At 37.8% G+C, this 16,390-nt stretch overlaps 1 protein-coding gene and 2 long non-coding RNA genes across 4 annotated transcripts; all 3 read left to right on the top strand.

Annotated features, from left to right (window-relative positions):
• Window positions 1-1,142: 1,142 nt before the first annotated feature.
• On the top strand, window positions 1,143-2,037 carry LOC117237622. Its single transcript, XR_004494036.1, has 3 exons — window positions 1,143-1,165; window positions 1,475-1,573; window positions 1,684-2,037. It is a non-coding gene; the product is annotated as an uncharacterized LOC117237622 (long non-coding RNA).
• Window positions 2,038-2,127: 90 nt separating this feature from the next.
• On the top strand, window positions 2,128-2,862 carry LOC117237623. Its single transcript, XR_004494037.1, has 2 exons — window positions 2,128-2,264; window positions 2,739-2,862. It is a non-coding gene; the product is annotated as an uncharacterized LOC117237623 (long non-coding RNA).
• Window positions 2,863-10,616: 7,754 nt separating this feature from the next.
• Window positions 10,617-12,158, top strand: LOC117237624. Of its 2 annotated transcripts, none has more exons than XM_033501777.1 (3): window positions 10,617-11,416; window positions 11,491-11,562; window positions 11,647-12,158. In XM_033501777.1, the coding sequence occupies exons 1-3, from the start codon at window positions 11,344-11,346 to the stop codon at window positions 12,051-12,053; spliced, it is 552 nt and encodes a 183-aa protein (XP_033357668.1). In that variant the 5' UTR covers window positions 10,617-11,343; the 3' UTR covers window positions 12,054-12,158. The 2 variants fall into 2 exon arrangements, with proteins under 2 accessions (XP_033357668.1, XP_033357667.1); XM_033501776.1 differs by having other exon boundaries at window positions 10,620-11,416; window positions 11,641-12,156.
• Window positions 12,159-16,390: the final 4,232 nt, after the last annotated feature.

The raw sequence follows: 16,390 nt of genomic DNA, 5'->3' as shown, positions 1-16,390 counted from the left end.
ATATATATATATATATATATATATATATGTCGTCTTTACATTAGAATTAGGGTTAGGGGCGTGAAACGAATCTTCGTTTGGGTTACACGTTGTCGTTATGCAATGGAGAAGACATTGACTAGTGCAAATACGATTATTATAGAACCGGACAAGTAACCGCGGTAGTTAGGTGCTCGAGATACCAATGACAATGATCCTAGGTTCAATAACGAATCCGCGGTCGACGGAATGATAGATGAACGTACTCACAAAATCTAAGTCGGACGCGTAATATTCACTGGTCGTAAAGAATTACTCCTTTCATCAATGAGATCGCGAGAAAGAATGCCTTTCCCTTCCCGATGATGCCACAGAGGAAAACTATAATGGGGTGTGTCTAAGGATACGAGATCATCGGATTCGTCGAGAAAAGCCTTCGTTCAGAAAGTAAGGGAAATTGGCGTTGCTGCTAATTGGTCAATCTCCATATCGGTGGTTAGAAAGAGATGTTAGCCGTCCTCGAGGGAAAGATGCTAGTGGGAGACGCCGCTCGTTGAAAAATAGGTCTCCCCTATTTTCCCGTAGTTGGGACAAAGACTGTTTGCCCGTTTGAAGGACTTTAGTTGACTAAATCTTAAGATTTATAACGGGCCCTCGAGCTAGCTGAACATGTACTGCGGAGACGCATCGACATCTGGCAATCATCTTACTCGAAGAATAGGGTCTGCGTGTGGCGAGCTACGGGACAGAGACCGTTGGAATGTTTACTGTCGCGTGTCGCTACGAATATTTCCTTTAAGGAGAGCTATAGAATTACTCCATACCTTTGCTAGGCAAAGCGTTCATCCCGTGACCGCGGCTACGTTCGGCGACTGACTGTCGCCTCGAGCCCAAGCTCATTATCACGACTCTCGAACAATTACAATCGGGGTGAATAACTACAATTGTTCAATTACAGCTATAGTAGACTCTAGGTTACAATGTTGCGGGATTATCCAAAATTCCAAAGGCTCCGGTGTTCTTTCATCTCCGACATATATATATATATTATATTATTTTTTCCTCTCTTTTTTTTTATTATTAAAACTTTTGTTTTATTTTAGGTTTTACGTACATGTTATCAGTGAAAATAAATATTATGAATGCTACCTGGGTTATAATTATATACATATATGCATACGTATTGGTAAGTAATATAGATGAGATTTGTTTTATCGTTATAAATATATAAGTATACATTATCAATAGGAATAGATATTACAATTATAGCTTGTCTTTGAATATATATATATATATATATATATATATATATATATATATATATATATATATATGTGCGTGTAATGGTAAATATGACGACTTATTTTACGAGTCACTTGCATTATCAATGGAAGTGAGTGTTATAAATATCGCCTACTTTACAACATGCGTGTATATATATTGGTAAACATAAGTGAAAATTATGTGCATAGTTATAAATGTCATTTGTTTATAGGTGGATAGCGTCGGTGTTTGGTCTTGTGCGTAGCATACAAGTACTTCATAGTTCTACGGCGCGGATCACTGTTCCTTGAACTAAAAAGTTTCTTTCAAGGTGAGTTAGATTAGTGTAAATGATCATGCATTGGAGGCATGATATAGCGGGTTGTATGTCCGCTAGGTTTATATCACACATGCGACAGTATGATATTCGTGTTCTTGCAGGTACTCCGCATATGAAATGAGTGGGTGGGTCGTCACATAGGTCCTGGTCGTCTGGATCTAAGTTATCGAAACAGTCTTGACAAAGATGACCGTTATCTAAATGGTAGACAGAACGTATCAACCGAACACAGAGGCAAGACTGAACATTCTCCGTCGCTTTCAGATCGAATGCGGGTACGAGCCCGTTTGAGTCCTCTATGTTAGGGTTGATGAACTCGCCACCTGTTCTGTACATACATACAAAAACAGTTAATATATATATTTTATAATTTTTTATAAGTTTTGTTCGGACCTATCCCTTTGTACAAATACTGTATCCCTGTATGTGGTATAATATATAATATGTTATGGTTATGTTAGTTGTTGTTTATTATATATGTTTTCCTTATCTCTCTCTTTTTTATTTTTTTTTATTATATTTTTTTTTGTACTATTGCAATGCTATTGCAATGCTGTATTACATTGTACTGGCTATTATTTGTGTTGGGGTGCGTATGTGTGGGGTGCGCGCAACGAATTTTCAATATGGTCGCTTGCGTGTATCGTTTGTTTAATGTCAACAGTTGCGTGTTGTTGAAATAGTTAATTTGTTAATCATTATAATTTATTTTGTAGTGTTTCTGTAATATTGTTTGTGTTTCATGATATTGTGTGTGTCAATACCGTGTGCTACCTTAATGCGATAGCATGGATTGTGTTGTTTTCGAATTTCGATAGTCATTGTTTTGATTATACGTGACTCGCATTTATATAAATCTCGTTTGATTTAGTTAATGTTTTTTTTTCTTTTTTTTTTGTGTATTGTGTTACCAGATATTTTGTGTAACGTAACTTTATTCCTTTGCACCGAGTTCAGTCATGTTGTTAATATTTAGTTAGTCTATCTTGATTAATTTCTAACCTATTCCTGTGTTTATTAACCTTTCTTATTTTCCCTATTAATTTATTATTGCATGTACTTGCTATTTGCTATTATTTTGTGTATGATATGAGTTAGTTCCCTTATTAGTGATTAAAATCTACTTGTTAGATTAATATTGTCTGTAATTCTTCAGATTCTACTTTTTCGATGCTGCATCACTTACCTAGATCATTCCCACAACATCATCTGATTCTTCGATATGCCTTGGATACTTACTACGGTTGTCTTCAATCGTCTTATATCTGTGGCCATAAAGGTACTGTTTAGTTTATTTAGTTTAATATGTGTATAATGCATTGTGTGTGCGACCGCTATTGTGTATTACAAAATCTGCTTCTACATGTTAGATATAATAATATAACAATACTACGTAGATTAATACATAATAAGATATCCCTTTACTTTCAATTAATCTATCTTAATTATTTTCTAACCACTTTCTACACTTATCAGCTATTTTATTTCTTTTTGTTAATCTGCGACATTCATGCATGTACACTTCCTTGTATGGTGATTAATTGTTCATGAGGTAAGTTGCACTTTCACTGTTTTAATCATTCGTTGAACTAACACATTTCACATTCAAACAGTAATCGGAGCACTAGTAATAAACTTCTTTTCCTTTTCAGGGTTCCGCTATCTGTGTTGTTCGACGAACAGTGGCATGCTTCCACAGTATTGTTATGACATTTAGTACTGTTGTATCTTGCATTAAGGCTGTTGAAGTTAATTTGTTCATTTATTTTTCAGCTGACTGTTGTACATGGTGTTCCGCAAACAGGGAGCCATAACCTATTTTGCACGTAAACCTTCTTGTATGATGATCACTTGTTCACAAGGTAACTTTCACTTTCACTCTTTTAATTATTTATTGAATCAACACGTTGTATATTCAAACAATAATTGGAGTACACCTGATAATTTTCTTTTTTCCTTTTAGGTTTTCGCTATCTGTATTATTCGATGGACAGTGTCACACTTCCTTTTGATTTATTCACAATATAGTTATAACACTTAGTAACCTTGTATTTTGCACTGAGACAATTGAGACTAATTTATTCACTTATTTTAGGTTACTGTCATACATTACGTTCCACGAACAATGATCCATAACCTATACTTGCACGTACACTTCCTTGTATGTTGATCACTTGTTCACAAGGTAACTTTCGCTTTCACTAGTTAATTATTCATTGAGTTAACACGTTTTATAATTAAGCAATAATTGAAACACATATAATAATTTTCCCTTTTCCTTTTAGGTGTTCGATATCTGTATTATTCGACGAACAGCACTACAACATACACTACTGCACTACGCTGCCCACCGAAATCACTTTATTCATTGCTTATTTCGGTTATGCGCTAGTTTTAGCTTGTTTAAGTGCACCGTTCGCGGAATCCCCTTTACTTCAATCTTGACGTTTTGGTTCTGCAAGATTTCTAGCACTTTATATGGTCCAGTATATTGATCGGAGAATTTTCCTTTACTGAGTTCTTTTAGTAAATATATCGAATCTCCTATTTTAAAATCCTGGGGGTTGATTCGTCGGTCGTAGTATTCTTTTGATCTTAGTTTGGATTTTATCAAATTTTCTCTCGCCATTCGTTGTACGGTGTTAATTTTATCGAACAGATCTTCGAGATATTCTGCGTATGTTGGTTCCATGTTCTCTTCGATTATTACTTCACCAGTAGGTTCTCTGGCTAGATGTCCAGAAACTAATTCGTGCGGGGAGAATTTCGTTCCTTCGTGTCCAGAGGTATTATAGGAAAACATAGCTAATTCTACCCATTCGTCCCAATTTCTGGAATTTTCAATGTATAATTTGAGATATTCAATCAGTACGTGGTGAGATCTTTCAATTGAACCGTTACTTTGTGGATGATATGCCGTCGTGGTATATTGTTTGATGCGGAATCTCTTTGCTACTTTCTTCATTAGTGAGGATGTAAAGTTCGTTCCTTGATCAGTGAAAATAGCTCTCGGTGATCCGAAACGGCAAATAAATCGCTTTACAAAAGCGTCCGCTATCTCGGCTGAAGAGATTCCTCCTAGTGGAATCCCGATTGAGTATTTTGTTAATAAATCTTGGATGGTTAATATATATTCATTTCCCTTTTGAGTTTTTGGTAATGGACCTACAATATCCAGGCTAATCTTATCGAATGCTTTACCTGGTGTGTCTGTAAGTACCATTGGTTGTTTTGCTTTTATTCTTGTGAGTTTCTTCAATTGACATTCCTTACATGTTCTTACGTAATCTTGAATTTCCTTTTTCATATTTTCCCAATAGTAGTGTTGTCGTATTCTTTGATAAGTTTTGGTAATTCCTTTGTGTCCTGCTACGCTTGATTCATGTTTTTCTCGTATTATGTTGTTCCGCGCTTCCACAGGTGGAGTAATTACTTCTCCAGTGCAAATGGTGATGGTTAAGGTTTTTTCCATAAATATTTCCTTTAATTTTCTGATTGTATATCGCCAGGGTATTTCCTCCAAGTTTCCTTTGCTAATGCTAAACGAAGTTAACTGTTTTTCATTTACTACGTCTAATAGAGATCTTAGCGAGTTTAATAAATTTTCTGGTGTTATTGGAATATTTCTATTTTCCTTTATCGATAGGGATACAATGTATTTTCCAGAATCGTAATTCAATCTTGCTTTTTCTAATATTAAATCTTCATAACAAGGCAATTTTCCCGTTTCCTTCATTTCTAAGGCTCCTTTATCTATCGGATTGCCATGTATATCTATAAATACTACTTTATGGTCATTTACTCTCGCAATTGAGTCTTGGGTTTCTGAAATTCTTAGTTCAGCAATTATCGTAGGTCTCGTGTCCTTTTCTCGTTGTTGAATTAGTTCTGGAATTACAGTGGAGGTCTCTTTTTCGCTTGTTGTATCCGTGCCTTCTTTTTCTCGATTGGTTATTTCTCTATCTGTACTTACATCGATTTCTGCTAATGCTTGGTCTAAATATTTTATGGGGGTTTCTTCTATTGTAAACTGTTTTCGGGTAAAACCCTTGATTTTTAGAATCACTAGATTGAGGCAAGACGTGTGGTTTAGCTTCGAATATGGGAGAGTCTTCGGTTGACGTATCTATTTCGAATCTTTTTGAGACAGGATAGCGAATCGGTGAGACTTCCTCTCTCTTTCTGATTGGTAAACAAACTTCCGGAGGATTCCTAGATAATGCGTCTGCGTTTGCGTTCGCCCTGCCTTCTTTGTGTACAATATCAAATTCGAAGTCCGATAACTTTAATTTCCATTTCCAAATTCTTGAAGTAGGATCTTTGATAGAATGCATCCACACTGAAGGTTTATGATCGGTTACGATGGTAAACTTTCTTCCGTAAAGATACGGTCGGAAGTGTATTGCGCTGTAAACAATTGCCAGACACTCCTTTTCTATGGTAGAGTAGTTTTGTTCGGCGGGATTTTATAGCCTTGAGGCATACGCAATCGGCAAATCCTTTCCGATTGGCCCTTGACTCAGTACACCGCTTATTGCATATCCTGATGCGTCTGTAGTAAGGTTAAAGGGTTTAGAAAAGTCTAGATATTGCAGGATGGGTTTCGTCACTAACGCTGTCTTTAAATTATTGAATGCGTTTTCTTGATTTTCTGTCCATTTAAAGGGAGTGTCTTTCTTTAATAGTTGTGTCAATGGTTTCGCGACCTTGGAGAAATCGGGTATAAATCTTCTGTAATATCCTGCTAGTCTCAGAAATTGTTTGATATTTTTCGCCCTCTTTGGTCGTGGAAATTTTGATACGGCTTCGACTTTCTTTGGGTCGGGTTTCACGCCATCCTCACTAATTATATGTCCTAAATAATTCACCTCGTGTCGTAAAAATTCGCACTTATCAGGTTGTAATCGTAATTTAGCTTTCCTCGGTCTTTCCATTAATTTATTAAATTTAATTTCGTGTTCTTGGAGAGACGTGGAATAAATCACTATGTCATCCAGATAGACGAATAGTTCTATTCCTTGCAGACCAGATAATATTGAATTCATCAAACGTTGAAATGTTGCTGGGGCATTTTTTAATCCAAAGGGCATTCTTTTGAATTGAAAATGCCCGTATGGTGTCGAAAATGCAGTTTTGTGGGCATCTTCCTGTGACATACGGATCTGGTGAAAGCCCGATGCCAAGTCAAACGTGGAAAAATATTTTGCACTTCCTAATTGATCCAATATTTCTGTAATGTTGGGTAGTGGGAAGGCATCGTCAATCGTTTTATCGTTCAATTTTCTATAATCGATGACTAATCTCCAGCGCTTATTTCCTTGCGAATCGGGGTTTTTGGGCACAATCCATAACGGGGAGTTATATGGAGATATTGATGGTTCCACTACGTCCGTATCTAGTAATTCTTGAATCTGTCGATTTATCTCTTCTCGATGTATTGGTGGATATCGATACTGTTTAGTATTAATTGGTATATTATCCGTTGTAATTATTCTATGTTCCAGAACTTCAGTTGCTTCTAATGTATCTCCTGGAATATGAAATCTATCTTGATTGTTACGAATCAATTTTTTAACATTTTCCTTTTCTTCTTCGTTCAAGTGTTCGAGTCGTAGTAACTCATTTATTTTTTCGTATCTGCTTTCCTTCGATTTTAGAACTGTATTACACGCTGTCCTAGGAAGCGAGGAGGGATTTTCAAATTCTTTAATTACCATCGTCGGTGTTGTAAATTCGTAATCTCTTGAAGTAGTATTTATTACTCTTATATAGCCTTTTCCTTTATGATTCCTCACAACTGCATTTCCAAAATAGATTCCCTTGCTCGGCTCGATTCTTGGAATAAATCCCTCTTTTATCTCTGGATTAGCGATATTAATTGAACACGTTATTGAACTTCGCTTCGGTATAATTATTTTCTCCTTAGTATCGAAGGGAATATAAATATTTCCCCACTTTATATGTTTTTCTTCATAATCTAAACGAGCTTTACAACCTGCAAAAAATTCGGATCCTAGGATTCCGTCTTGATCGATTAGCAATGAATCATCGACTACATGAAAAATAACCGGATGGCCCGCAACCTGTATTACCGTCTGCCCTAGGGAGACCAGGCTTGTTGCCGTAATTCCTCGCACTTCAATTGATTCTTTCTCGTCGATGATGCCTGAATCGGGTAAAGCAGGTTTCTTGATAATATTGATTTCCGATCCAGAGTCTAATAATAAACTCGTCTTAGTTTTTAGATTTGGGAAAACTATTCGTGCAGTTGGGATCGTTGGAGAATCGTTAAATTTTACTGAAATAATTCGGAGAGGTCGCCTTCCGAATCTGAATTCAACTCTTGATGATTTTCCTTCGCCGGTTGCTTGTGCTTCGCTCTTTCCCTTTTGTCTTGAGATTCTGGATTCTCTGTCTGTGGCCTTGTTTGGTTGTGGGATGACTCCCCCACAGTATTTAGTGGCTGTTCGTTCGATCTTATAGTCGGCATTGCGTTCGCTCCGTCTCTCGTTATGGGTGGTGGAGTCGATCTCGCGTGGGTGGCTGCCCTCGTCCTGTTTGTTGCCGTCGGCGCCGGTCGCCTGATTGCCGCCTGTACTCTTGGGCGATTCGGCGTATCGTTCCCTCGTGGCTCGCCCCATTCTCCCGAAGGACGTGTTTGGTTTCCCGACGGTCTCGAAGCATAGGGTACGATTAATCCGGCGTCTACTCGGGCTTTAAATTTGTAACAGTCCTTCACTAAATGCCCGGGTTTTTTACAATAATTACACGTGATGTTTTGTCTAGTAGTATTCGGAAAATTCTGCGATGGAGGTACCGATCTTCGATCTTGGCGGTTGTTTCTGATATTGTTGTTAGTGTTCGAGGGACGTGCGTTGTCGCGTCTGTAATAGTTCGAGGGTGTCGGTCGATGGGGTCGTGTTCTATCGGTTATTTGTCTCAATTCGTGTGTTGCTTTAACGGCTTGACGATACGCAAGTATCTTCTAAAGTATGGTACCCTGCTATTTTTACTCGTACATATACCTCGTTCGGAAGTCCTTTAACGAAAGCTTCTCTCGTTTTCCAATCTATAGTATCTTGGATGTCGGGGGATATGATGCCGTAGTCGCCTCTTTCTCCGTCCATTATTGCCAATCTAAGATTTCTAACGCGATCCATATAATCTAATATGTCTTCCCCGGGTCGTTGAAATATCGTTCCTAATTCTCCTTTATATTCGTTAAGAGATTTCTTTGGGCCGAATAGATCCTTTAATTTGTTTCCGAAATCATTTAAACTCATTAATTCCGTGTCTTCGATGGCGAGGAACGCGTGTCCACGAAGCTTATTTACTAACAATTTTACTAATTGAGGTTCTTGATATCTGGGAATCATATTTCGCGCGCGCTCACAAGCTCTTAAAAAGTGGAATACCGATGGTCGATGTCCGTCAAACACTGGCACCGATTCGATCGCGTCTTTTAGCTTAATTGGCTGGGCATGTACACTCGTCTGGACCGTTTCTTGTTGCGTTGTCGGCGACGATACGGGTGTTTTAGGTTCCTGTTTTGTTTTAAGTTCGAATAAGCCGGTTTGTAATTCGGCGAGTTTTGCACTCACATCGCGAAAATTCGCATCCCATGCTTTAAGCTTTTCCGACAATGTCAAAACCATTTCTTCGTCCAACGATTCCACTACAGTCGCCATTGTTTCTTAAATATATATATTTTATTGACAAGCGTGACAACTTTAAGGTTCTATGGAGCGTATCGAACCGTTTAAACCAATTTTAATCCTCCGTGAAGCGGATCCCACCGCCGTCACCAAAAATTTTAATCTACTAATCTGTTACGTATCAATTTGTTTAAATCGATCAAATCTTAAGTTTCAATTTTACTGAAAAATTTTTTTTTATAGTTTGAGTTTGAATTTAATCTGAAGGGAAATAAATTGAAATGATATTTCTGTGTATTTAATACTGATTTAAATTTCTAATTAATACGGTAGTTGCTGCCACCAGAAATAGTCTAAGGACTATTTCAAAATATTTTATTTTATGATTTTCTTTTACATTTAATGGGTAACGTTAACTGACACTTAATGCAACTGGTAAACGAATTCCACCTTTTGGCTAACCTGCTATGCGCAGGGATACTAGCACGGGAGAGGATTAAAGCTGGGTACAATAAATATTTTTCCTCGTTGAACGGATTTTTATTTCGACGTAGAATTGCTTAGGTTATTGTATATATATATTTTATTAGCTGGATATATATATTTTAGCGTTGCTGGATTAGATAGGAACGTGAGATTTTTCGTTGCTTTATATAAATTTATTTTTACGTTTGACTTCTTCTTCTCTTTTAATTTCGCTGTAGTAGTTTGCCGTTAGAACCGAAACTCAATTCGTTTACTACGATGGATTCTGTTACCACGATTTTCTTGCCTTTTGAGTTTAATAATCGAGGATGATTCTAACGATCCTCTCTGCGTGGGACTCGTGTGATTTCGCAAGCCTTGCCCAAAGACGGGTAGTATTTTACCAACAGTGGGAGGAGGAATGCGAAGATCGACGGGTGTTTTTGATAATCGAAAACACCGTTTGCACAAGCCAACACAGCGAACGATCCCTTGGTTAAATTTCCGAAGGGAAATTGTTCTGCTATTTCTCTCTTACAATCGCATGCAACGATGGCAAGAATATCGGTTATTAGCAATGCCGGTATTGCTCTTAATTTTCGATTGACCCCGACGATGTATTTGATAGTCCTTTCTGTGCGGGATTTGTGTGATTTCGCAAGCCTTGCCCAAAGACGGGCAATATTTTGCCAACGATGGGAGGAGGAATGCGAAGATCAGTGGGTGTTTCAGTAGCTGAAAACACCGTTCGCACAAGCCGACACAGCGGACAACTCCTTTGTTTAAAGTTTACAAATGATTCCATCTTCAAAACCGTTCACGAAAATAAAACGAGATCGATGGTAGGAAGTTCTAATTCGATTCTCGAGGGCAACGAAATTATCAGAGAAGAAGGAAATTCTCAAAATTAATTTTCTTACCTTGAGGAGTAGGCGCTATCTGGCGCCATTACCTCAGCTGCTCCGTTAGTCGTCGAAGTTTTTGCTGGGTTTATTACTTGAACTCGAATATAGTTTACTATCAACGTTTACTTTATTTATCTATTTCGATACGGACAGAACAATTTACTAACTAGATTAATACCGCAATTACAATGCGCGTTTGTGTCTAAGCGATGAAATGAGGACTTCAAAGATAAAATTTTCTTTTTACTTAGTCGCAACTCTCTTTTCTTTACCGGAAAACTAAAGACCCCGAAACGCAAAATACAATACAAAATTTCTAAACGCAGTGATGAGCGCAATAACGAACGCAAAGAATAATGAACAAAGAATAATGAGCCGTAATGACAAACGATCACAAGAATTATGTACAAACTAATGAACGCTGCGCTATGTTGCTACACTTATTTATAATGCCATCCCCCACGGGGTGGTGATCCACTGGGGGTATGCTTCCGTGGGAATCGGGATGTTGCAGTTTGGGTTTCTTGGAATCGTACGTGACAAAATGTAAATTCCATATTTCGACTTAGTTTCTATCAGTCCTGTGTTTCTGCTGAGCTAGCGTCTAGGAAATTTGAAGCATTCCACGCTGATCTAGTCCTTTCCGCGAGAAACTTCCACGTGCTGTACCGTGGGAATTACCGGTGTTTCTTCGGCGCGTGGAAGGGCTGGTGGCTGCAGCATCATTATCATTTCAATGTTTGCTCGGGCAACACGCGCAACTCCGCTGCTCTCCCATAACAAAGACCTCCTCCTTCGAGTTGTTTTGCGTAAGTTTGGACGTTTGCATATTATGGTTGTTTTGTGATTTTGATTGTTTTTTCCTTTTTTGCTATTTCCCTAGGCTTCGGTGATCGACGTTCGAACAATGTTTGCGGAGTCGTTTCCATCAGAGGTTCCTTTCCAGACTTCCCTGGTACGTATTTAGTCTTGTTTTTAGTCCGCTTGATTCGTCCTGTTTCGTTTTATTTAGAATATACCGTGTTGTTCTCAGCCCAAGCGAAAGAGGGATTCCGAAGAACCCATGGGCGACTCGGGAGGATCCATCAAACGCAGCGGCCCTGTGATAAACCACGAGTATCAGAGTGGTTGGAGGAACTATTCAACATTGATGCCGAGACCGTGTCGAAATTGGGCTTTGACGATTTGGTTACTTTCGACGAGAATTTCTTCGATGCAGAGACCGTCGTATTGGAGAGGGAACCCCCTCTGGTTGAAATCGTTGATACCGATCGTTGCGTGAAAGTTCGTTTTGCGAATGAAATTCCCGAAGAGGTTTTGGAGGCACATCATCGTCACCATGCTTCTGGGAGAAAGGGAATTTCCCCTGTTGTGCGCTATTGGTGTATGCGTGAGTTCAGCGAACTTTATCCCGGAGCTCCTTACTTCGATTTTGATTTAGTGTAGCTGCTTCAATTTCGTTGGTTCGCTGTTTGATGTTCCTTATTATTATTAATTTTTTGATATATTTTGTTTTGTGTTCAATATATATATATATATATTTTAAATGTGATAGTGTTAGATTATCTATTTTTTTTTTTAATTTTATATTGCCCCCCTTTTTAATTAATTATATATATATATATTTTTACATTTGTAGTTGCGCATAAAATTTATTAAAGAAAAGTGTTAACAATGTGTTTTCATGATTTGTTTCTCGCGCCTGACTTCCATTAATCCCTAATATTCCTGTCGCCATGACGCGTGTAAATCCAACATGGCCGCTCATAAATGTCATCAGTAAAGTTTTTAGTGACGGGTCTTTAGTTTTGTTTGATATCGAAGTAATTTTCGTCTGTCGCTCGTTTTTTTCCTTATTCTACCGCAATTAGAACATTTATTTATTAATATTATTAAATAGTATAACTCGTGTGAATATACGTATATATATATGTTTATGTTGTGTGTCACTTCAGTATGGCTAATGTTTTGTGATTCTTCGATTGCGTTATTTATTGTTTCGAGTAGTTTATTTTATAGAGTATTCGATAATATAAAACATATGCACCCACACACACACACGCACACGCACGCACGCACACACACACACACATATATACGTATTTATATGCATATTTCTCTTGCCCATATAGTGTTCATACGAAATGAAATGTTAATTATTTATTTTATATTAATTTCTTTTAATAAGATAGAACACGCACACGCACACGTATATATGTATATATTTCTGGCAAAGTGATTTTCATTTAGATTCTGTAGTGATATAGTGTTGTGTATTTGAGGTTATGTGTCAATCATTTGATTTCATATATACATATATATCTTGTATTGTGACAACATAGTATTGAAGGTTTTGTTTCTAGATTATTGTGCGTTTAATGTGTGTTTACATATTTGTGCTTGATGATAGAATTTCTGTATGCAATTCCTCAAGTCGTTGCGGTGTTAATTATTTTGAGCGTTTGGTCTATCGACAGGTTGTCGCTTAGTCCCAAGTGTTGCGTTGTGTGTTCTATTTCTTTTGTAGATTATTAATAGTAGTTTTAGTTTAGAAAATAGATTATTTATGTGTTTATATAGAGACATGCATGTTTCATAATGTAGTTCTTATTTTATAATGCTTTACCGGCATGTAGGCTAGTTTTAAGTATGTATCTTAGATTATCGATTTGAATCAATAATGTAGAAAGAGCATACATTAATAGTAGTTTAGTTTAGAATATAATTTATATATTTATATATAGACATGCATGTTTCGTAATGTAGTTCTTATTTTATAATTCTTTACCGGAACATAGGTTAATTTTAAGTATGTATCTGTTTAATAGAATGCGCACACATATATATATGTTTCTGACAGTGTAACTTTTATTTCTTTAATAATACAATATTGTATGTTTTATGTATTCGTTAGACTATTAGTTTTTAACTTTGTATATACTTATATTTCATAAATTGATAATATTGTATTTGTTGCATAGTATTATAAGCACTAACTCTAATATTTACTAGTTTATTACATGCCTAGCATATATGTTTATACTTATATGTAACTCTCAAAGTTGATTGATTAAAATATATATATATACTTGTATTTCTGGCGTTTCCATTATTTCCCCTTTTGTAGTTATTCTTATTTCCTGGTTTATTTGTTTGGTTCGTAACTCGTTCAATCCGTTAGCTGGTTTTATTTATTTTATTTCATACTGATTGGATTTATTAGTCGCCCTCGCTTTGTTAATCCTTCTTTTAGTTTTATAGCGCCGTGTGTTCGTTTGTGCATTCAAATCCTTACTTGTGCGTTTTGTATAGAATGGTTTTCTTGTTCTTGTTACGGCGCGTGCGGAGCGCGGGACGTGACACTATATTTCATCAAAATCGACGAAATCTTCGCGATTTGCGAGCTATTTTGCTAGTTTCGACGCTTAAACGGTAGTGCATTGCATTTGCACTGTGAAATGGAGTTCACCGAGCGCTTGAACGTCGAAATATCCCCAGCGGGAAAGAAATGACGTTTAGTTTCCGTCAAAATCGACGATATCTTCGCGATTTGCGAGCTATTTCGCTTGTTTCGATGCTTAAACGGCAGCGCATTGCATTTGCACTGTGAAATGGAGTTTAACGAGCTCTTAAACGTCGAAATATCTCCAGCGGGAAGGAAATGACGGCTATATGTCATCAAAATCGAAGAAATCGTCGCGATTTGCGAGCTATTTTGCTTGTTTCGACGCTTAAACGGTAGTGCATTGCATTTGCACTGTGAAATGGAGTTCAACGAGCGCCTAAACGTAGAAATATCTCCAGCGGGTAGGAAATGACGGCTATATTTCATCAAAATCGACGAAATCTTAGCGATTGGCGAGCTATTCTGCTTGTTTCGACGCTTAAACGGTAGTGCATTGCATTTGCACTGTGAAATGGAGTTCAACGAGCGCTTAGACGTCGAAATATCTCCAGCGGGAAGGAAATGACGGCTATATTTCATCAAAATCGACGAAATCTTCGCGATTTGCAAGCTATTATGCTTGTTTCGACGCTTAAACGGTAGTGCGTTGCATTTGCACTGTGAAATGGAGTTCAACGTGCGCTTAAACGTCGAAATATCTCCAGCGGGAAGGAAATGACGGCTATATTTCATCAAAATCGTCGAAGTCTTCGCGATTTGCGAGCTATTTTGCTTGTTTCGACGCTTACGCGGTAAAACATTACATTTGCAGTGTAAAATGGAGTGAAATGAGCGCTTAAACGTCGAAATATCTCCAATGGGTAGGGAATGACAGTTAATTTTCGTCAAAATCGACGATATCTTCGCGATTTGCGAGCTATTTCGCTTGTTTCGATGCTTAAACGGCAGTGCATTGCATTTGCACTGTGAAATGGAGTTCAACGAGCGCCTAAACGTAGAAATACCTCCAGCGGGAAGGAAATGACGGCTATATGTCATCAAAATCGAAGAAATCGTCGCGATTTGCGAGCTATTTTTCTTGTTTCGACGCTTAAACGGTAGTGCGTTGCATTTGCACTGTGAAATGGTGTTCAACGTGCGCTTAAACGTCGAAATATCTCCAGCGGGAAGGAAATGACGGCTATATTTCATCAAAATCGACGAAATCTTCGCGATTTGCGAGCTATTTTGCTTGTTTCGACGCTTACACGGTAAAACATTACATTTGCAGTGTAAAATGGAGTGAAATGAGCGCTTAAACGTCGAAATATCTCCAACGGGAAGGGAATGACAGTTAGTTTTCGTCAAAATCGACGAAATCTTCGCGATTTCCGAGCTATTTTGTTTGTTTCGAAGCTTAAACGGTAGTGCATTGCATTTGCACTGTGAAATGGAGTTCAACGAGCGCTTAGACTTCGAAATATCTCCAGCGGGAAGGAAATGACGGCTATATTTCATCAAAATCGACGAAATCTTCGCGATTTCCGAGCTATTTTGTTTGTTTCGAAGCTTAAACGGTAGTGCATTGCATTTGCAGTGTAAAATGGAGCTCAACGAGCGCTCAAACGTCGAAATATCTCCAACGGGAAGGGAATGACAGTTAGTTTTCGTCAAAATCGACGAAATCTTCGCGATTTCCGAGCTATTTTGTTTGTTTCGAAGCTTAAACGGTAGTGCATTGCATTTGCACTGTGAAATGGAGTTCAACGAGCGCTTGAACGTCGAAATATCTCCAGCGGGAAGGAAATGACGGCTATATTTCATCAAAATCGACGAAATCTTCGCGATTTGCGAGCTATTTTGCTTGTTTCGACGCTTACACGGTAAAACATTACATTTGCAGTGTAAAATGGAGTGAAATGAGCGCTTAAACGTCGAAATATCTCCAACGGGAAGGGAATGACAGTTAGTTTTCGTCAAAATCGACGAAATCTTCGCGATTTCCGAGCTATTTTGTTTGTTTCGAAGCTTAAACGGTAGTGCATTGCATTTGCACTGTGAAATGGAGTTCAACGAGCGCTTGAACGTCGAAATATCTCCAGCGGGAAGGAAATGACGGCTATATTTCATCAAAATCGACGAAATCTTCGCGATTTGCGAGCTATTTTGCTTGTTTCGACGCTTACACGGTAAAACATTACATTTGCAGTGTAAAATGGAGTGAAATGAGCGCTTAAACGTCGAAATATCTCCAACGGGAAGGGAATGACAGTTAGTTTTCGTCAAAATCGACGAAATCTTCGCGATTTCCGAGCTATTTTGTTTGTTTCGAAGCTTAAACGGTAGTGCATTGCATTTGCACTGTGAAATGGAGTTCAACGAGCGCTTAGACGTCGAA

Source organism: Bombus vosnesenskii, unplaced genomic scaffold (assembly GCF_011952255.1).
Source record: "Bombus vosnesenskii isolate JDL3184/JDL3185 unplaced genomic scaffold, Bvos_JDL3184-5_v1.1 scf7180000013387, whole genome shotgun sequence".
NCBI classification, from domain to species: domain Eukaryota; kingdom Metazoa; phylum Arthropoda; class Insecta; order Hymenoptera; family Apidae; genus Bombus; species Bombus vosnesenskii.
This window is presented reverse-complemented; position numbering and strand designations above follow the sequence as displayed.